This window comes from Schistocerca gregaria, chromosome 10, assembly GCF_023897955.1.
Source record: "Schistocerca gregaria isolate iqSchGreg1 chromosome 10, iqSchGreg1.2, whole genome shotgun sequence".
Taxonomy (NCBI): Eukaryota; Metazoa; Arthropoda; class Insecta; order Orthoptera; family Acrididae; genus Schistocerca; species Schistocerca gregaria.
In genome coordinates this window covers 143,836,764-143,854,012 of record NC_064929.1, presented here as the reverse complement: position 1 = coordinate 143,854,012, position 17,249 = coordinate 143,836,764, and the positions used below count along the sequence as shown (strand labels likewise).

The window sequence follows — 17,249 nt, the reverse complement described above, 5'->3', positions numbered from 1 at the left end:
CGGTAGTCTTACTGTGATCTCTGCTCGAAATCACTTCATTTACTTGATGAACGTTGTAACAGTTTTTCCTGTACATCCCCTTAGGTGGCTCAGCTCATGGAGCAGTTTTTCAGCGACTGATATCATTCTTGCACGATGCAGCAATGTTTGTAACACAGCGCACTTATGTGGCGCATGGTGATGGCTGATGGCATGCAAGTATAGATCGGTGCGGGCAAGTTTCCTAGAGAGGCTTCCGCCAGGGCTACCATATCGCTTGCGACGTACGAGGACGACGAGAATGGGTGATGCATTGTCTTCTCCTACCACCATGGTGAACTGGATGTTACGGTTAATGTTCTTCAGGTGCTCCTAGAACTCTTCAAGCTTCCTAGTTCCGTCGGGCAAATGACGAACGTGTCATCAATGTATCGAGAGAAACAACCTGAGCCGGCCGCGGTGGACGAGCGCTTCTAGGCGCTTCAGTCTGGAACCGCGCGACTGCTACGGTCGCAGGTTAGAATCCTGGGGACTGATGACCTCAGGTGTTAAGTCCCATAGTGCTCAGAGCCATTTGAACCATTTGAACACATCAAATGACGTGTCAATGTATGCCCATATATGTCGATGCCGCCAGTACCTTTGACATCACAGCCATCAGACAGTGCATAAAGGGTGGTCCATTGATAGTGACCGGGCCAAATATCTCCGAAATAAGCATCAAACGAAAAAACTAAAAAGAACGAAACTTGTCTAACTTGAAGGGGGAAACCAGATGGCGTTATGGTTGGCCCACTAGAAGGCGCTCCATAGGTCAAACGGATATTCAACTGCGTTTTTTTAAACAGGAACCCCCATTTTTTACTACATATTCGTGTAGTACGTAAAGAAATATGAATGTTTCAGTTGGACCACTTTTTTCGCTTTGTAATGGATGGCGCTGTAATAGTCACAAACGTATAAGTACGTGGTATCACGTAATATTCCGCCAGTGCGGACGGTATTTGCTTCGTGATACATTACCCGTGTTAAAATTGACCTTTTACCAATTGCAGGAAAGGTCAATATCGTGTTGATGTATGACTATTGTGATCAAAATGCCCAACGGGCGTGTGCTATGTATGCTGCTCTGTATCCTGGACGACATCATCCAAGTGTCCGGACCGTTCGCTGGATAGTTACGTTATTTAAGGGAACAGGTAGTGTTCACCCACATGTGAAACGTCCACCACGACCTGCAACAAATGACGATGTCCAAGTAGTTGTTTTAGCTGCTGTCGCGGCTAATCCGAACATCAGTAGCAGACAAATTGCGCGAGAATCGGGAATCTCAAAAATGTCGGTGCTGAGAATGCTACATGAACATCGATTGCACCCGTACCATATTTCTGTGCACCAGAAATTGCATGGCGATGACTTTGAACGTCGTGTACAGTCCTGCCACTGTGCACAAGAGAAATTGCGGGACGATGAGAGATTTTTGCAAGCGTTCTATTTAGCGACGAAGCGTCATTCACCAACAGCGGTAACAGACCGGCATAATATGCACTATTGGGCAACGGAAAATCCACGATGGCTGCGACAAGTGGAACATCAGCGGCCTTGGCGGGTTAATGTATGGTGCGGCATTATGGAACGAAGGATAACTGGCCTCCGTTTTATCGATGGCAATCTAAATGGTGCAATGTATGCTGATTTCCTACGTAATGTTCTATCGATGTTATTACAAGATTTTTCACTGCATGGCAGAATGGCGATGTACTTCCAAAATGATGGAATTCCGGCACATAGCTCGCGTGCGGTTGAAGCGGTATTGATTAGCATATTTCATGACAGGTGGATTGCTCGTCGAAGCACCATACCATGGCCCACACGTTCACCGGATGTGATGTTCCAGGATTTATTTCTGTGGGGAAAGTTGAAGGGTATTTGCTACCGTGATGCACCGACAACGCCTGACAATACACGTCAGAGAATTGTCAACGCATGTACGAAGATTACGGAAGGCGAACTACTAGCTGTTGAGAGGAATGCCAAATGCATTGAGGTTGACGGACATCATTTTGAGCATTTATTGCTTTAATGTGGTATTTACAGGTAATCACACCGTAACGGCATGCTTTCTCAGTAATGATAAATTCACAAAGGTGCATGTATCACATTGGAACAACCAAAATAAAATGTTCAAACGTACCTATGTTCTGTATTTTAATTTAAAAATCCTACCTGTTACCAGCAGTTCGTCTAAAATTGTGAGCCATATGATTGTGACTATTACAGTGCCATCTATCAGAAAGCGAAAAACGTGGTCCAACTAAAACATTCATATTTCTTTACGTACTACACGAATGTGTAATAAAAAATGGAGGTTCCTATTTTTAAAAAAAAACGCAGTTGATAACCGTTTGACCTCTGGCAGCGCCATCTAGCGGGCCAACCATAGCGCCATCTGGTTTCCCCTTCAAGCTAGACGAGTTTCGTTCTTTGTAGTTTTTTCGTTTGACGCTATCGATGGGACACCCTGTATACACTGTCTGATGGCTGTGATGTCACAGGTGCTCGCGGCATCGCCATATACGGGCATACATTGACACGGCATTTGATGTTTTCAAATGGTTCAAACGGCTCTGAGCACTATGGGACTTAACATCTGAGGTCATGAGTCCCCAGGATTTAAACCTGCGGCGGTAGCAGTCGTGCGCAGTTCCAGACTGAAGCGCCTAGAACCGCTCGGTCACAGCGGCCGGGTCTTTGATGTGTCTGCTTTAACTTCCTGGCTACTGGATTCCATGCCGCGCTAACCTGCAGGTCACCGTTTCTATTAAGGGTGTTGCTGGTATTTTTTATATCCGTTTGACCTATGGCAGCACCATCTAGCGGGCCAGCCATAGCGCCATCTGGTTTCTCCCTTCCAGCGTGAAAAGTTTCGTCCTTTGTAGTTTTTTTGTTTGACGCTTATTTCGTGAGATATTTGGCCCGGTCATCCCGGTCAGCTCAGTCAGTCCATTGGCAACGGCCAAAGTGCTTGGCTGATAGCTCACGTAATTTTAATCACTCGCTGTGGCTCTTTATGCAGTGTTACTGCCGCGAGACTCTGCATCCTTACATTTCGCCTCGTGTCGGCAGGTGGCGGCTGTGGCGTCGTACATCTCGGTGATGATCCCGCGCACGTACTTCCTGATGGAGGCGCTGGTGCAGGACCTGTTCACCATCTGCGTGTACCAGATGTTCTGCCTGCTGGCCGCCTACTACGAGCAGGAGGGCGTCTCGCGCAAGCTGCGGGGCGCCTGCATCCGGCTGAGCACGGGGCCCTGCTGCTGCCTGCCCTGCTGCCGCCGCCTCTGCACGCCCGTGCCGCTCACCAGGTTCGTACACCTCTTCCCAGTCTTTAGCAAGAAAGAAAAGCGTACCAAGTTAGAAATCGCACTGAGAAGGCTGTTTCAATGCTGCAGCATAGGTTGCTGGCACTTGCGGTGACCCTCAGCTCACCTGTGGACATACGTAGGCAGTATAGGCTACGCTCCAAATAGCATTATTACACCTATACTGCACCATTCGGTTTAGCTTGCCCATAAGCAATAGGCTGTGCTACACTGTCAAGTGGCTACGGCCCATTAGGGGTCACAAACAGAGTGGGTAAGATTCTACGAGGGCTATTCGGAAAGTAAGGAACGATAGATTGCGAAATGGGAACCACATTGAAAATCAAAACTGTTTTATTTGCAACAGTTAGCTACAACTGTAGATTAAAACTGAAGAAACTGCAAAAAGTTGGGAATTTAAGGAGATGGGACCTGGATAAACTGAAAGAACCAGAGGTTGTACAGAGTTTCAGAGAGAGCATAAGGGAACAACTGACAGGAATGGGGGAAAGAAATAGAGTAGAGGAAGAATGGGTAGCTTTGAGGAATGAAATGGTGAAGGCAGCAGAGGATCAAGTAGATAAAAAGACGAGGGCTAGTAGAAATCCTTGGGTAACAGAAGAAATATTGAATGTAATTGATGAAAAGAGAAAATATAAAAACGCAGTAAATGAACCAGGCAAAAGGGAATACAAACGTATCAAAAATGAGATCGACAGGAAGTGCAAAATGGCTAAGCAGGGATGGCTAGAGGACAAATGTAAGGATGCAGAGGCTTATCTCACGAGGGGTAAGATAGATACTGCCTACAGGAAAATTAAAGAGACCTTTGGAGAAAAGAGAGCCACTTGTATGAATATCAAGAGCCCAGATGGAAACCCAGTTCTAAGCAAAGAAGGGAAAGCAGAAAGGAGTATATAGAGGGTCTATACAAGGGCGATGTACTTGAGGACAATATTATGGAAATGGAAGAGGATGTAGGTGAAGATGAAATAGGAGATACGATACTGTGTGAAGAGTTTGACAGAGCACTGAAAGACCTGAGTCGAAACAAGGCCCCGAGAGTAGACAACATTCCATTAGAACTACTGACAGCCTTGGGAGAGCCAGTCCTGACAAAACTCTACCATCTGGTGGGCAACATGTATGAGACAGGCGAAATACCCTCAGACTTCAAGAAGAATATAATAATTCCAATCCCAAAGAAAGCAGGTGTTAACAGATGTTAAAATTTCCGAACTGTTAGTCTAATAAGTCACAGCTCCAAAATACTAACACGCATTCTTTACCGACGAATGGAAAAACCGATACAAGCCGACCTCGGCGAAGATCAGTTTGGATTCCGCAGAAATGTTGGAACACGTTAGACAATACTAACACTACGACTTATCCTAGAAAATAGATTAAGGAAAGGCAAACCTACATTTCTAGCATTTGTAGAGAAAGTTTTTGACAATGTTGACTGAAATACTCTCTTTCAAATTCTGAAGGTGGCAGGGGTAAAATACAGGGAGCGAAAGGATATTTACAATTTGTACAGATACCAGATGGCAGTTACAAGAGTCGAAGGACATGAAAGGGAAGCAGTGGTTGGAAAGGGAGTGAGACAGGGTTGCAGCCTGTCCCCGATGTTATTCAATCTGTATATTGAGCAAGCAGTAAAGGAAACAAAAGAAAAATTCGGAGTGAGTATTGAAGTCCAGAGAGAAGAAACACAAACTTTGAGGTTCGCCGATGACATTGTAATTCTGTCAGAGACAGCAAAGGACTTGGAAGAGCAGTTGAACGGAATGGACAGTGTCTTGAAAGGAGGGTATAAGATGAACATCAACAAAAGCAAAACGAGGATAATGGAATGCAGTCGAATTAATTCAGGTGATGCTGAGGGAATTAGATTAGGAAATGAGACACTTGAAGTAGTAAAGGAGTTTTGCTATTTGGGAAGCAAAATAACTGGTGATGGTCGAAGTAGAGAGGATATAAAATGTAGACTGACAATGGCAAGGAAAGCGCTTCTGAAGAAGAGAAATTTGTTAACATCGAGTATAGATTTAAGTGTCAGGAAGTCGTTTCTGAAAGTATTTGAATGGAGTGTAGCCATGTATGGAAGTGAAACATGGACGATAAATAGTTTGGACAAGAAGAGAATAGAAGCTTTTGAAATGTGGTGCTACAGAAGAATGCTGAAGATTAGAAAAATGGTTCAAATGGCTCTGAGCACTATGGGTCTCAACTGCTGAGGTCGTAAGTCCCCTAGAACTTAGAACTACTTAAACCTAACTAACCTAAGGACAACACACACATCCATGCCCGAGGCAGGATTCGAATCTGCGACCGTAGCGGTCGCGCGGTTCCAGACTGCAGCGCCAGAACCGCTCGGCCACCAGCGGCCGGCGTTGAAGTTTAGATGGGTAGATTACATAACTAATGAGGAGGTATTGAATAGAAATGGGGAGAAGAGGAGTTTATGGCATATGTTCTGAGGCATCAAGGGATCACAAATTTAGCATTGGGGGAGCGTGGAGGGTAAAAATCGTAGAGCGAGACCAAGAGATGAATACACTAAGCAGATTCAGAGGGATGTAGGTTGCAGTAAGTACTCGGAGATGAAGAAGCTTGCACAGGATGGAATAGGATGGAAAGCTGCATCAAACCAGTCTCAGGACTGAAGACAACAACAACAACAACAACTTCCAGCTACTTCTCTATGTAGTCGCCGCTCAGACTTAGACATCTGTCGTAGCGTTTTACCAACTTTCCATTCCCTCGTTATACACTCAAGCTCATAAATTAAGGGTAATGGTGATACATGGTGAAACAACGTCCTGGTGGGCGGTTTGCGGGTTTAAATCACTTCGCGGTATGCCCATGTGGTTCCATTTGTCCTGCAGTCGTCGCACGGTGGCATTGGCAGCAGTCCACACACAAAGAGGTGTGTTGGTGCATTCAGAGAACGGTGCAATTATGAACAAATTGAAACGCCACCGTTTGCACTTCCACTATTAAAAAAACGCTGTTAATGAGTAGAACCTGTTAAACAAATAATACTTTTCATGCAGCGAGTAAATGTGCAGACGTTTACAGACATGCTGATAGTGAATGTGTGTTGAACATGGCAGAAAGAGCACATATTGATGACATTATGAAGGGTAGAATACTAGGGCGACTGGAGGCTGGTCAAACACAGCAGGTCGTAGCACGGGCCCTCCGTGTGATCTCAAGATTATGGTAACGATTCCAGCAGACAGGAAACGTGTCCAGGCGCTACTATACGGGACGTTTACAGTGTACAATACCACAACAAGACCGATATCTCACCATTAGAGCGCACAGACGACCGTGGAGTAATGCAGATAGCCTTGCTCGGGACCTTACAGCAGCCACTGGAACAGTCTACAAACGACTGAACAGACACGGTTTATTCGCCCAGAGACCTGCAAGGTGCATTCGACTAACCCCTGAGATTATCCAAATAAACAAAGTTTTCGATCAAAGCCAAATATGATGTCAATTACAAAAAAAAGGAGTGTTTAACACGGTATCGTGGGTTTCCCGACCGGTCAACCGTGCAGTGTAACGCACGGCTTTCCGGATTGGGAAGGAGCGCCTGGTCCCCAGCGCGAATCCGCCTGGCGGACTTGTGTCGAAGTCCGGTGAGCCGGCCAGTCTATGGATCGATTTTAGGCGGTTTTCCGTCTGCCTCGGCGAATCCGGGCTGGTTCCCCTTATTCCGCCTCAGCTACACTCTGTCGGCGATTGCTGCGCAAACAAGTTCTTCACATACGCGTACACCACCATTACTCTACCACGCAAACACAGGGGTTACACTCGTCTGGTGTGAGACGTTCGCTGGGGGCCGAACCGCACAATAACCCTGAAAGACTGGTCCGGTGTGAGGCTGCGGAGGTGTGAAGTGGACTGCGGTAAGCCGGCCGCTGTATTCGAGCGGTTCTAGGCGCTTCAGTCCGGAATCGCGCTGCTACCACGGTCGCAGGTTCGAATCCTGCCTTGGGCATGGATGTGTGTGATGTCCTTCGGTTAGTTAAGTTTAAATAGTTCTAAGTCTAGGGGACTGATGACCTCACATGTTAAGTCCCATAGTGCTCAGAGTTATTTGGACAGCGGTAGTCGTCGTGGGGTTGTGGACATCTGCGGCTGCGGCGGGGAAAGAGCCTCTCCGTCGTTTCTAGGTCCCCGGTTCACATACAATACAATACAATACAATCGTTGATTAAAGCAGGGATGACGATCCTTGTTTATACTGATAGTGTGAGTAACACTGCAGGGAATTAATTCGTTTGTGGGGTCTGAGACTATGAAAGTTTTCTCTCTTATACGAAGATGTAAGACTCTGCGTGCAGTAGTGCGAAGACACACACACACACACACACACACACACACACACACACACATACACACACACACACACACACGTAATTTGCCCTCACGAACCACAGTGTGAAATCACCGGAGTCCCCCCATCACCATCAGGAAGACAGATGCAATAGCCAAGCGCCTGATCGCCATGCAGTTCACTTTTCACTTTGTTTTTCTGCCGTTAATTGTTGAAAAATTTGGATGATTTAAAATCTGCCTTTGCGCTAGCACTATGGCAGACTGGTCCAACGAGGAACACATCTAATTGATAGGGATGATCGTACATTTCGTGGTTTTTGGTTGCTAAATTCCGCAGTCTATAAAAGGGGAAATGAAACGTTAGCACCAGATGTGTCCAACCCTTTAGCGTACCTGAGCCACGTTGGAAGAAGACGAAGTATTTTTGGGCCGCACATAGTACATTTAAACCCTGGTGTACACTCACGAATACATATATACAATGTGGAAACTAGGGCAATTATGAACAAATTAAAACGCCACCGTTTGCATTTCCACTATTAAAAAACGCTGTTAATGAGTAGAACCTGTTAAACAAATAATACTTTTCATGCTGGACCCTATTAACTTTTCAATAGGAGCGAAAGGGAAGTAGTGGTTGAGAAGGGAGTGAAACAAGATTATAGGCCATCCAAGCCCTTCCGCTATGTTATTCAATCTGTACACCGAGCAATCAGTAAAGGAAATCAAAGATAGATTTCGAGAAGGAGATACAGTGCAGGGACTGGAAAAATAATCCTTGAGGTTTTCCGAACACATTGTAGCTCCACTCTGTCGGAGTCTTGGAAGCACAGTTGAACGGAATGGACAGTGTCTTGAGAGGAGGATATAAGGTAAACATTAACAAATGCAAAACAAGGATAATGGAATGCAGCCAAATTATTTCAGGCGATTTCGAGGGAATTAGTGTAGGGCATGAGACAGTAAAAGTAGTTGATGAGGTTTGCTATTTGGCCAGTTAAGTAACTGGGTGATGGCCAAAGTGGAAAGGATATAAAATGTAGATTGACTATTAAAAGGCAAGCGTTTCTGAAGAAAGGAAATTTGTTAACATCGAATATAGATTTGTGTGTTGAGAAGTCTCTTCTAAAGGTATTTGTCTTGAGTGCAGCCAGGCATGGAAGTGGTACGTGGACGATAAACGATTTGGACAAGAAGAGAATGGAGGCTTTCCAAATGTGCTACAGGAAAATGCTGAAAATTATGCTGGTAGATCACGTATGTAATGAGGGGGTACTAAACAGAATTGGGGAGACAAAAAATTGGTTGCACAACCTGACTAGAAGTTGGCTTTTGGTTGATAGGACACATTCTGAGACATTAAGGGATCACCAGTTTAGTACTGGAGCGAGAAGTGAGGGGGCGGGAGGGGGGGGGTTAATAATCGTACAGGGAGATCAAGAGATGAATACAGTAAGCAGATCCAGTAGCGTGTATGTTGCAGTGGTTATTTGGAGGTGCAGTAGCGTAAAGAAGTGCGTGAAACCGTCTTCGCACCGAATTCCGTTTTGTAATACTGAAGGACAATCAAAATTTGTGATGTGTCAAGTTAGCTTTGCATTATTACAATTCCTTATAAGTAAGATTCCGTAGAAATGTTGGAACACGTGAGGCAATACTGACCCTACGACTTATCTTAGAAAATGGATTAAGGAAAGGCAAACCTACGTTTCTAGCATTTGTAGACTTAGAGAAAGCTTTTGACAATGTTGAACGGAACACTTTCTTTCAAATTCTGAAGGTGGTAGGGGTAAAATACAGGGAGCGAAAGGCTATTTACAATTTGTACAGAAACCAGATAGCATTTGTAAGAGTCGAGGGGCATGAAAGGGAAGCAGTGGTTGGGAAGGGAGTGAGACAGGGTTGTAGCCTATCCCCGATGTCATTCAGTCAGTATATTGAGCAAGCAGTAAAGGAAACAAAAGAAAAATTCGGAGTAGGAATTAAAATCCATGGAGAAAAAATAAAAATTTGAGGTTCGGCGATGACATTGTAATTGTCAGAGACAGCAAAGGACTTGGAAGAGCAGCTGAACGGAATGGATAGGGTCTCGAAAGGAGGATATTATATGAACATCAACAAAAGCAAAACGAGGATAATGGAATGTAGTCGAATTAAGTCGGGTGATGGTGAGGGAATTAGATTAGGAAATGAGACACTTAAAGTAGTAAAGGAGTTTTGCTATTTGGGGATCAAAATAACTGATGATGGTCAAAGTAGAGAGGATATAAAATGTAGACTGGCAATTGCAAGGAAAGCATTTCTGAAGAAGAGAAATTTAATAACATCGAGTATAGATTTGGGTATCACGTGGATGTCAACCTCGTCCCGTCTGTCCCCAGATCGGTCTGCCGCTGTGGTTGCCCCGGTTGCTGCCCGCAGTGGGGCTGAGCCCTCGCCTGTGGTTGATTGGGAGGTCGTTCCAAGGCGTGGCAGGCAGCGAAAGGCGTCCCCGGAGGCTGATTAGAAAGCCTCCCCGGTGCGTCTGACAAACCGGTTTCAGGCACTGTCTCTGGCTGAGCCAGATGCAGCTGCCTGTCCTGTTTCAGAGGATCATTCTCAGCCTTCAAGGTCCGGGCAATCGCAGAGGTTGGGCTTACTGGTAGTTGGGAGCTCCAATGTTAGGCGCGTAATGGGGCCCCTTAGGGATATGGCGGCTAAGGAGGGGAAGAAATCCAGTGTGCACTCCGTGTGCATTCCGGGAGGAGTCATTCCTGATGTGGAAAGGGTCCTTCCGGATGCCATGAAGAGCACAGGGTGCAGCCAGCTGCAGGTGGTGGCACATGTCGGCACTAATGACGTGTGTCGCTTTGGATCTGAGGAAATTCTCTCTGGATTCCAGCGGCTATCTGATTTGGTGAAGGCTGCCGGTCTTGCTTACGAGATGAAGGCAGAGCTCACCATCTGCAGCATCGTTGACAGAACCGACTGCGGACCTTTGGTGCAGAGCCGGGTGGAGGGTCTGAATCAGAGGCTCAGACGGTTTTGCGACCGTATTGGCTGCAGATTCCTTGACTTGCGCCATAGGGTGGTGGGGTTTCGGGTTCCGCTGAATAGGTCAGGAGTTCACTACACTCAGCTGGCGGCTACACGGGTAGCGGAGGCTGTGTGGCGTGGACTGGGCGGTTTTTTAGGTTAGAAGGCCTCGGGAAAGTGTGGGATGGGCTGCAATGTCAAAGGGTGCTTGGCAATACAGGACGTGCTTGGATCAAGGAACAGTCGGAATTATAGTTGTAAATTGTTGTAATTGCGCTGGAAAAGTCCCTGAGCTTCAAGCGCTAATAGAAAGCACAGAAGCTGATATCGTTATAGGTACAGAAAGCTGGCTAAAGCCTGAAATAAGTTCTGCAGAAATTTTTACGAAGTCTCAGACGGTGTTCAGGAAAGATAGATTAGGCAGAATTGGTGGTGGAGTGTTTGTGTCTGTCAGTAGTGGTTTATCTTGTAGTCAAGTCGAAGTAGATACTCCGTGCGAATTGGTGTGGGTGGAGGTTATACTTAACAGCCGAATTAAGTTAATAATTGGCTCCTTCTACCGACCCCCAGACTCCGATGATACAGTTGCGGAACAGTTCAGAGAAAGTTTGAGTCTCGTAACAAATAAATACCCCACTCATACGGTTATAGTTGGTGGGGACTTCAACCTACCCTCGGTATGTTGGCAAAAATACTTGTTCAAAACCGGTGGTAGGCACAAAACGTCTTCCGAGATTGTCCTAAATGCATTCTCCGAAAATTATTTAGAGCAGTTAGTCCACGAACCCACGCGAATTGTAAATGGTTGCGAAAACACACTTGACCTCTTGGCCACAAACAATCCAGAGCTGATAGAGAGCATCATGACTGATACAGGGATTAGTGATCACAAGGTCATTGTAGCTAGGCTCAATACCATTTCTTCCAAATCCATCAGAAACAAACGCAAAATAATTTTATTTAAAAAAGCGGATAAAGTGCCACTAGAAGCCTTCCTAAAAGACAATTTCCATTCCTTCCGAACTGACTATGCGAATGTAGACGAGATGTGGCTCAAATTCAAAGATATAGTAGCAACAGCAATTGAGATATTCATACCTCATAAATTGGTAAGAGATGGAACGGATCCCCCGTGGTACACAAAAAAGGTCCGAACGCTGTTGCAGAGGCAACGGAAAAAGCATGCGAAGTTCAGAAGAACGCGAAATCCTGAAGATGGGCTAAAATTTACAGACGCGCGAAATTTGGCACGTACTTCGATGCGAGATGCCTTTAATAGGTTCCACAACGAAACATTGTCTCGAAATTTGGTAGAAAATCCGAAGAAATTCTGGTCGTATGTAAAGTACACAAGCGGCAAGACGCAGTCAATAGCTTCGCTGCGCAGTGCCGATGGTACTGTTATCGACGACTGCGCCGCTAAAGCGGAGTTATTGAACGCAGTTTTCCGAAATTCCTTCACCAGGGAAGACGAATGGAATATTCCAGAATTTGAAACACGAACATCTGCTAGCATGAGTTTCTTAGAAGTAGATACCTTAGGGGTTGCGAAGCAACTCAAATCGCTTGATACGGGCAAGTCTTCAGGTCCAGATTGTATACCGATTAGGTTCCTTTCAGATTACGCTGATACTATAGCTCCCTACTTAGCACTCATATACAACCGCTCGCTCACCGATAGATCTGTACCTACAGATTGGAAAATTGCGCAGGTCGCACCAGTGTTCAAGAAGGGTAGTAGGAGTAATCCATTTAACTACAGACCTATATCATTGACGTCGGTTTGCAGTAGGGTTTTGGAGCATATACTGTATTCAAACATTATGAATCACCTCGAAGGGAACGATCTATTGACACGTAATCAGCATGGCTTCAGAAAACATCGCTCTTGTGCAACGCAGCTAGCTCTTTATTCGCACGAAGTAATGGCCGCTATCGACAGGGGATCTCAAGTTGATTCCGTATTTCTAGATTTCCGGAAAGCTTTTGACACCGTTCCTCACAAGCAACTTCTAATCAAGCTGCGGAGCTATGGGGTATCGTCTCAGTTGTGCGACTGGATTCGTGATTTCCTGTCAGGAAGGTCGCAGTTCGTAGTAATAGACGGCAAATCATCGAGTAAAACTGAAGTGATATCAGGTGTTCCCCAGGGAAGCGTCCTGGGACCTCTACTGTTCCTGATCTATATAAATGACCTGGGTGACAATCTGAGCAGTTCTCTTAGGTTGTTCGCAGATGATGCTGTAATTTACCGTCTAGTAAGGTCATCCGAAGACCAGTATCAGCTGCAAAGCGATTTAGAAAAGATTGCTGTATGGTGTGTCAGGTGGCAGTTGACGCTAAATAACGAAAAGTGTGAGATGATCCACATGAGTTCCAAAAGAAATCCGTTGGAATTCGATTACTCGATAAATAGTACAATTCTCAAGGCTGTCAATTCAACTAAGTACCTGGGTGTTAAAATTACAAACAACTTCAGTTGGAAGGACCACATAGATAATATTGTCGGGAAGGCGAGCCAAAGGTTGCGTTTCATTGGCAGGACACTTAGAAGATGCAACAAGTCCACTAAAGAGACAGCTTACACTACACTCGTTCGTCCTCTGTTAGAATATTGCTGCGCGGTGTGGGATCCTTACCAGGTGGGATTGACGGAGGACATCGAGAGGGTGCAAAGAAGGGCAGCTCGTTTTGTATTATCGCGTTATAGGGGAGAGAGTGTGGCAGATATGATACACGAGTTGGGATGGAAGTCATTACAGCGTCGCGGCGAGACCTTTTTACGAAATTTCAGTCACCAACTTTCTCTTCCGAATGCGAAAATATTTTGTTGAGCCCAACCTACATAGGTAGGAATGATCATCAAAATAAAATAAGAGAAATCAGAGCTCGAACAGAAAGGTTTAGGTGTTCGCTTTTCCCGCTCGCTGTTCGGGAGTGGAATAGTAGAGAGATAGTATGATTGTGGTTCGATGAACCCTCTGCCAAGCACTTAAATGTGAATTGCAGAGTAGTCATGTAGATGTAGATGTAGATTTAAGTTTCAGGAAGTCGTTGCTGAAAGTATTTGTGTGTTGTGTAGACATGTATGGAAGTGAAACGTGGGTGATAAATAGTTTAGACAAGAAGAGAACAGAAGCTTTCGAAATGTGGTGCTACAGAAGAATGCAGAAGATTAGATAGGTAGATCAACAACAATAGGGTAGTATTCACCATTCATCTCGTTTTTCTATAGGATAAGAAAACTATTCGTCTTTTTTTTGCACCGCTCTTTCTCGTTCTATGAAAATTTCAATAATTTTATAGAGAGTATAAGAGATAATCCAGACATCAGAAAACGTTTTGCATCACCTGGGTTCATAGAGTTCCGGAACCTGTACGGAAAATTGGAACAGAGATCAACATGAACATTATTTCCGCCCTTTTTATTGATAATGAAAAGCACACATTGCATGTTGTACTACCATACAGCGAGATGATGGTCCAGGTTGCTGTACACATTGATGCATACCTGTATTCGTCGTGGCATACTATACAAGAGTTCATCAAGGCACTGTTGGCCGAGATTGTCCCGCTCCTCAACGGCGATTCGGTGTAAATCCCTCAGAGTGGGTGGTGGGTCACGCCGTCTATAAACAGCCCTTTTCAATCCATCCCAGGCGTATTAGATAAGGTTCGTGTCTGGAGAACAAGCTGACCACTCTAGTCGAGCGATGTCTTTATCCTGAAGGAAGCCATTCACAAGATATGCACGACGGGGGCACTAATTGTCTTCCATGAAGACGAATGCCTTGCCAATATGCTGCCGATATGTGACACACACAGTGGTTGCGGTTACTACAAGCCACATCACAAGTTGGAAAACGGGGCCATTTTTCTAGTAGTTTACAGTCGAGTTGAGATTTTCACACACAAATGTTTTATTCATGTCTTACAGAAACCAGCAGTACGGCAATCAACAACCTTTCAAAACACGCCGCTAACGGCAATAAAGTAATTTACAGAAGTGCACCAGTTTAAAAATTTCTTTTAAAAACGGCAATCAAGTCATTTATAGCAATACAACAACTTAAATTTTTTTTAAACACAGAAGCTAACTGTACAGCAACAACCGCCTTTCAAAACACGCCGCTAACGGCAATCAAGTAATTTATACCAATACAACCGTTTTAAAAAAATTTAAAGAACATTAGTAAACAGGCTACTAAAGTAAATACAGAACTTTGTTAATAAAGTACGGTGAGGTAGTGAAGCTACCAACACCGCCATTAAAATAAAAATCCAAGGTCTCAGCAAACACACGATTAATAGCTATAGAGGAATGGAGGAATTTAAAAGGTCTTTTAAACGTAAGTGTCCTGGAATATCATTAGAACATAACAGATATGACGGACCCGTGTAAGGCGGCCACAAGTCACCCACTCAGGGATGCTCAGGCTAGGCAGAATACTGACCAATTTAAATACGCCCGTAAACACAATTGCCACTCTCAGGCTGGTCACTGCACCGACTTTTAGCTAGCGGAAACTTGTAATAAGATGGCTTAACTTGCTGACAGAATTAGAGCTAGCCTCGTGCAAGGAAACATTACACCACACAGTCCTGAATGAGCGACCACATGATCAAACAACAAGAAGCATGAACTTAGTCATAACACACGACAGAATAGGGAAACAATTAAACTGCCAAAACTACACCTACCATCCGGCAGTAACGAGAGGAGGGGGAAAGATCACTGTCTTCAATTACACCGGTGCCGGGGACAGGAAACCCGATCGCTGGAGGCCACAAGGCAGAAGAGACACTGGTTACGCAAACTTATTACTTAATGATTAAACCTTCCACTAACTTTTAATTATGCTCGAACAGGCAGTACACGACCTCCGATGGCAAGGATCCACACATCCGACCGCGCACGCGTCGCCAGTGTACCCAACACGCCACGGTCACGCGAGAACACGCTCTGTCCCCGGAGTACACGTCTTCTCTGCAACGGTGACGGGTAGTGACCGCTCCTTCATGTTAGATGTCTTCTTTTTAAACTACAGTGTTGAAACGGAGGACTTAAAGAAGCTTGTTAACGTCGCACGGAGGTGAAACGAACAGCAACTACTCGTGGGGCGATACTGTATACAACCAACCCGCGGGTAGCTCTTCCGTCAATTCGACTCGCTCGTTACACACAACCGACATACATCATGTGGCGACTCGGTACAACCGACCACGCCTGGTCCACGCTGGCGAGCCTCACTGCCCTCCCGTGTCCACCAGACTCTGTCTGGGCACAACGCCCCTACTTCCGCGCCACCACACAAAGTTACAACCGGTCAAAGACCTTACTTCCTCCATAGCAGTTTCCCGGGAGCAAACGCAGATATCGGTAGCAGAGGGAAAAGACAACCAAGTAGCCACTTAATGACAGACAACATATCAAACAAGCATATCAGGGGAAGAAAAGGAAAACCAATACAACCTAAATACAAGGTGTAGCACGTAGTAGTAGTAGTAGTAGTAGTAGTAGAACAGGAATATAGAACGGAACAGAAAACATGGGTAATAATCGTTGAAAAACATGTGCTCGCCCACACCAAAGCGTGGGATGAAGCAGAGCGTCAGCAGTAAAACATTGACAACACAGGAAGAAAATGACAGAGGTAGTGAAATCAATATGGAAGTGGCTGGCTGACCGCAAGGAAAAAAGGGGGAGGAGTCAGCCACTCTGCAATACACTAAAACCTCCAGCCTAAAAGTTTAGGCCAGAGTCCAGACACATCACAAAACTTAAAAACCCTAGACACACACGTCTCAGCATTAGCTAAAACGCAGCGCAGATCCCCATCAACTTGCGCTTTTGCCCGTGCATCACGGTATAAAATGCAGTCTGTTAAAATGTGGTGGACAGAGATCCACCAAAAGCATCACAAGACGGGGGATCCTCCCGCCGTAATAGAAATCTGTGTGTGAGAGGACAGTGGCCGATCCGAAGACGCGTGAGGGCCACCTCCTCCCGCCTGAGCAACCGGCAGGAGGAACGCCACGGCCGAGTGGTTCACTTTAGCAACCGCAGTTTATTGGCCGTCACTGCCAGCCATTCGTCCTCCCACAACTCCATGCACTTCCTGTGGAGTGCAGCGATGACTGACTGCAAGGGAATAGGACACTGGACCACATCCTGCTCTCTGCAGGCCTCCTTGGCAGCCCGATCGGCCTTTACATTGCCCCATATGCCGATATGACCAGGCACCCAGCAGAAGGATACTTCTGTACCCCGCCGTTGGAGCAAGTATAGTTGGTCATCTCCACGAGTCGATACACAGCTCAGTATGGTTGCACTATCGGTCGGAGGATGGCATTTATGTATCGTACAGCCGTTACGGCGCCTTCCATAACACCAGCGCCGTACGTCGACGCCACATAATGCCACCCCAAAACAGAAGGGAACATCCACATTGCTGCACTCGCTGGACAGAGTGTCTAAGGCGTTCGGCCTGACCGGGTTGCCGCCAAACATTTCTTCGACGATTGTCTGGTTGAAGG

The 17,249-nt window shown here is 45.6% G+C and overlaps 1 protein-coding gene across 2 annotated transcripts in view; it reads left to right on the top strand.

Annotated features, from left to right (window-relative positions):
- LOC126293603 (organic solute transporter alpha-like protein) overlaps positions 1-17,249 on the top strand; it is an 87,568-nt gene that overhangs the window by 35,019 nt on the left and 35,300 nt on the right. For both annotated transcript variants that reach the window (XM_049986887.1, XM_049986888.1), the window contains exon 4: positions 3,106-3,344. In XM_049986887.1, coding sequence (XP_049842844.1) covers positions 3,106-3,344 — 239 coding nt within the window. The remainder of the gene's footprint in view (positions 1-3,105; positions 3,345-17,249) is intronic.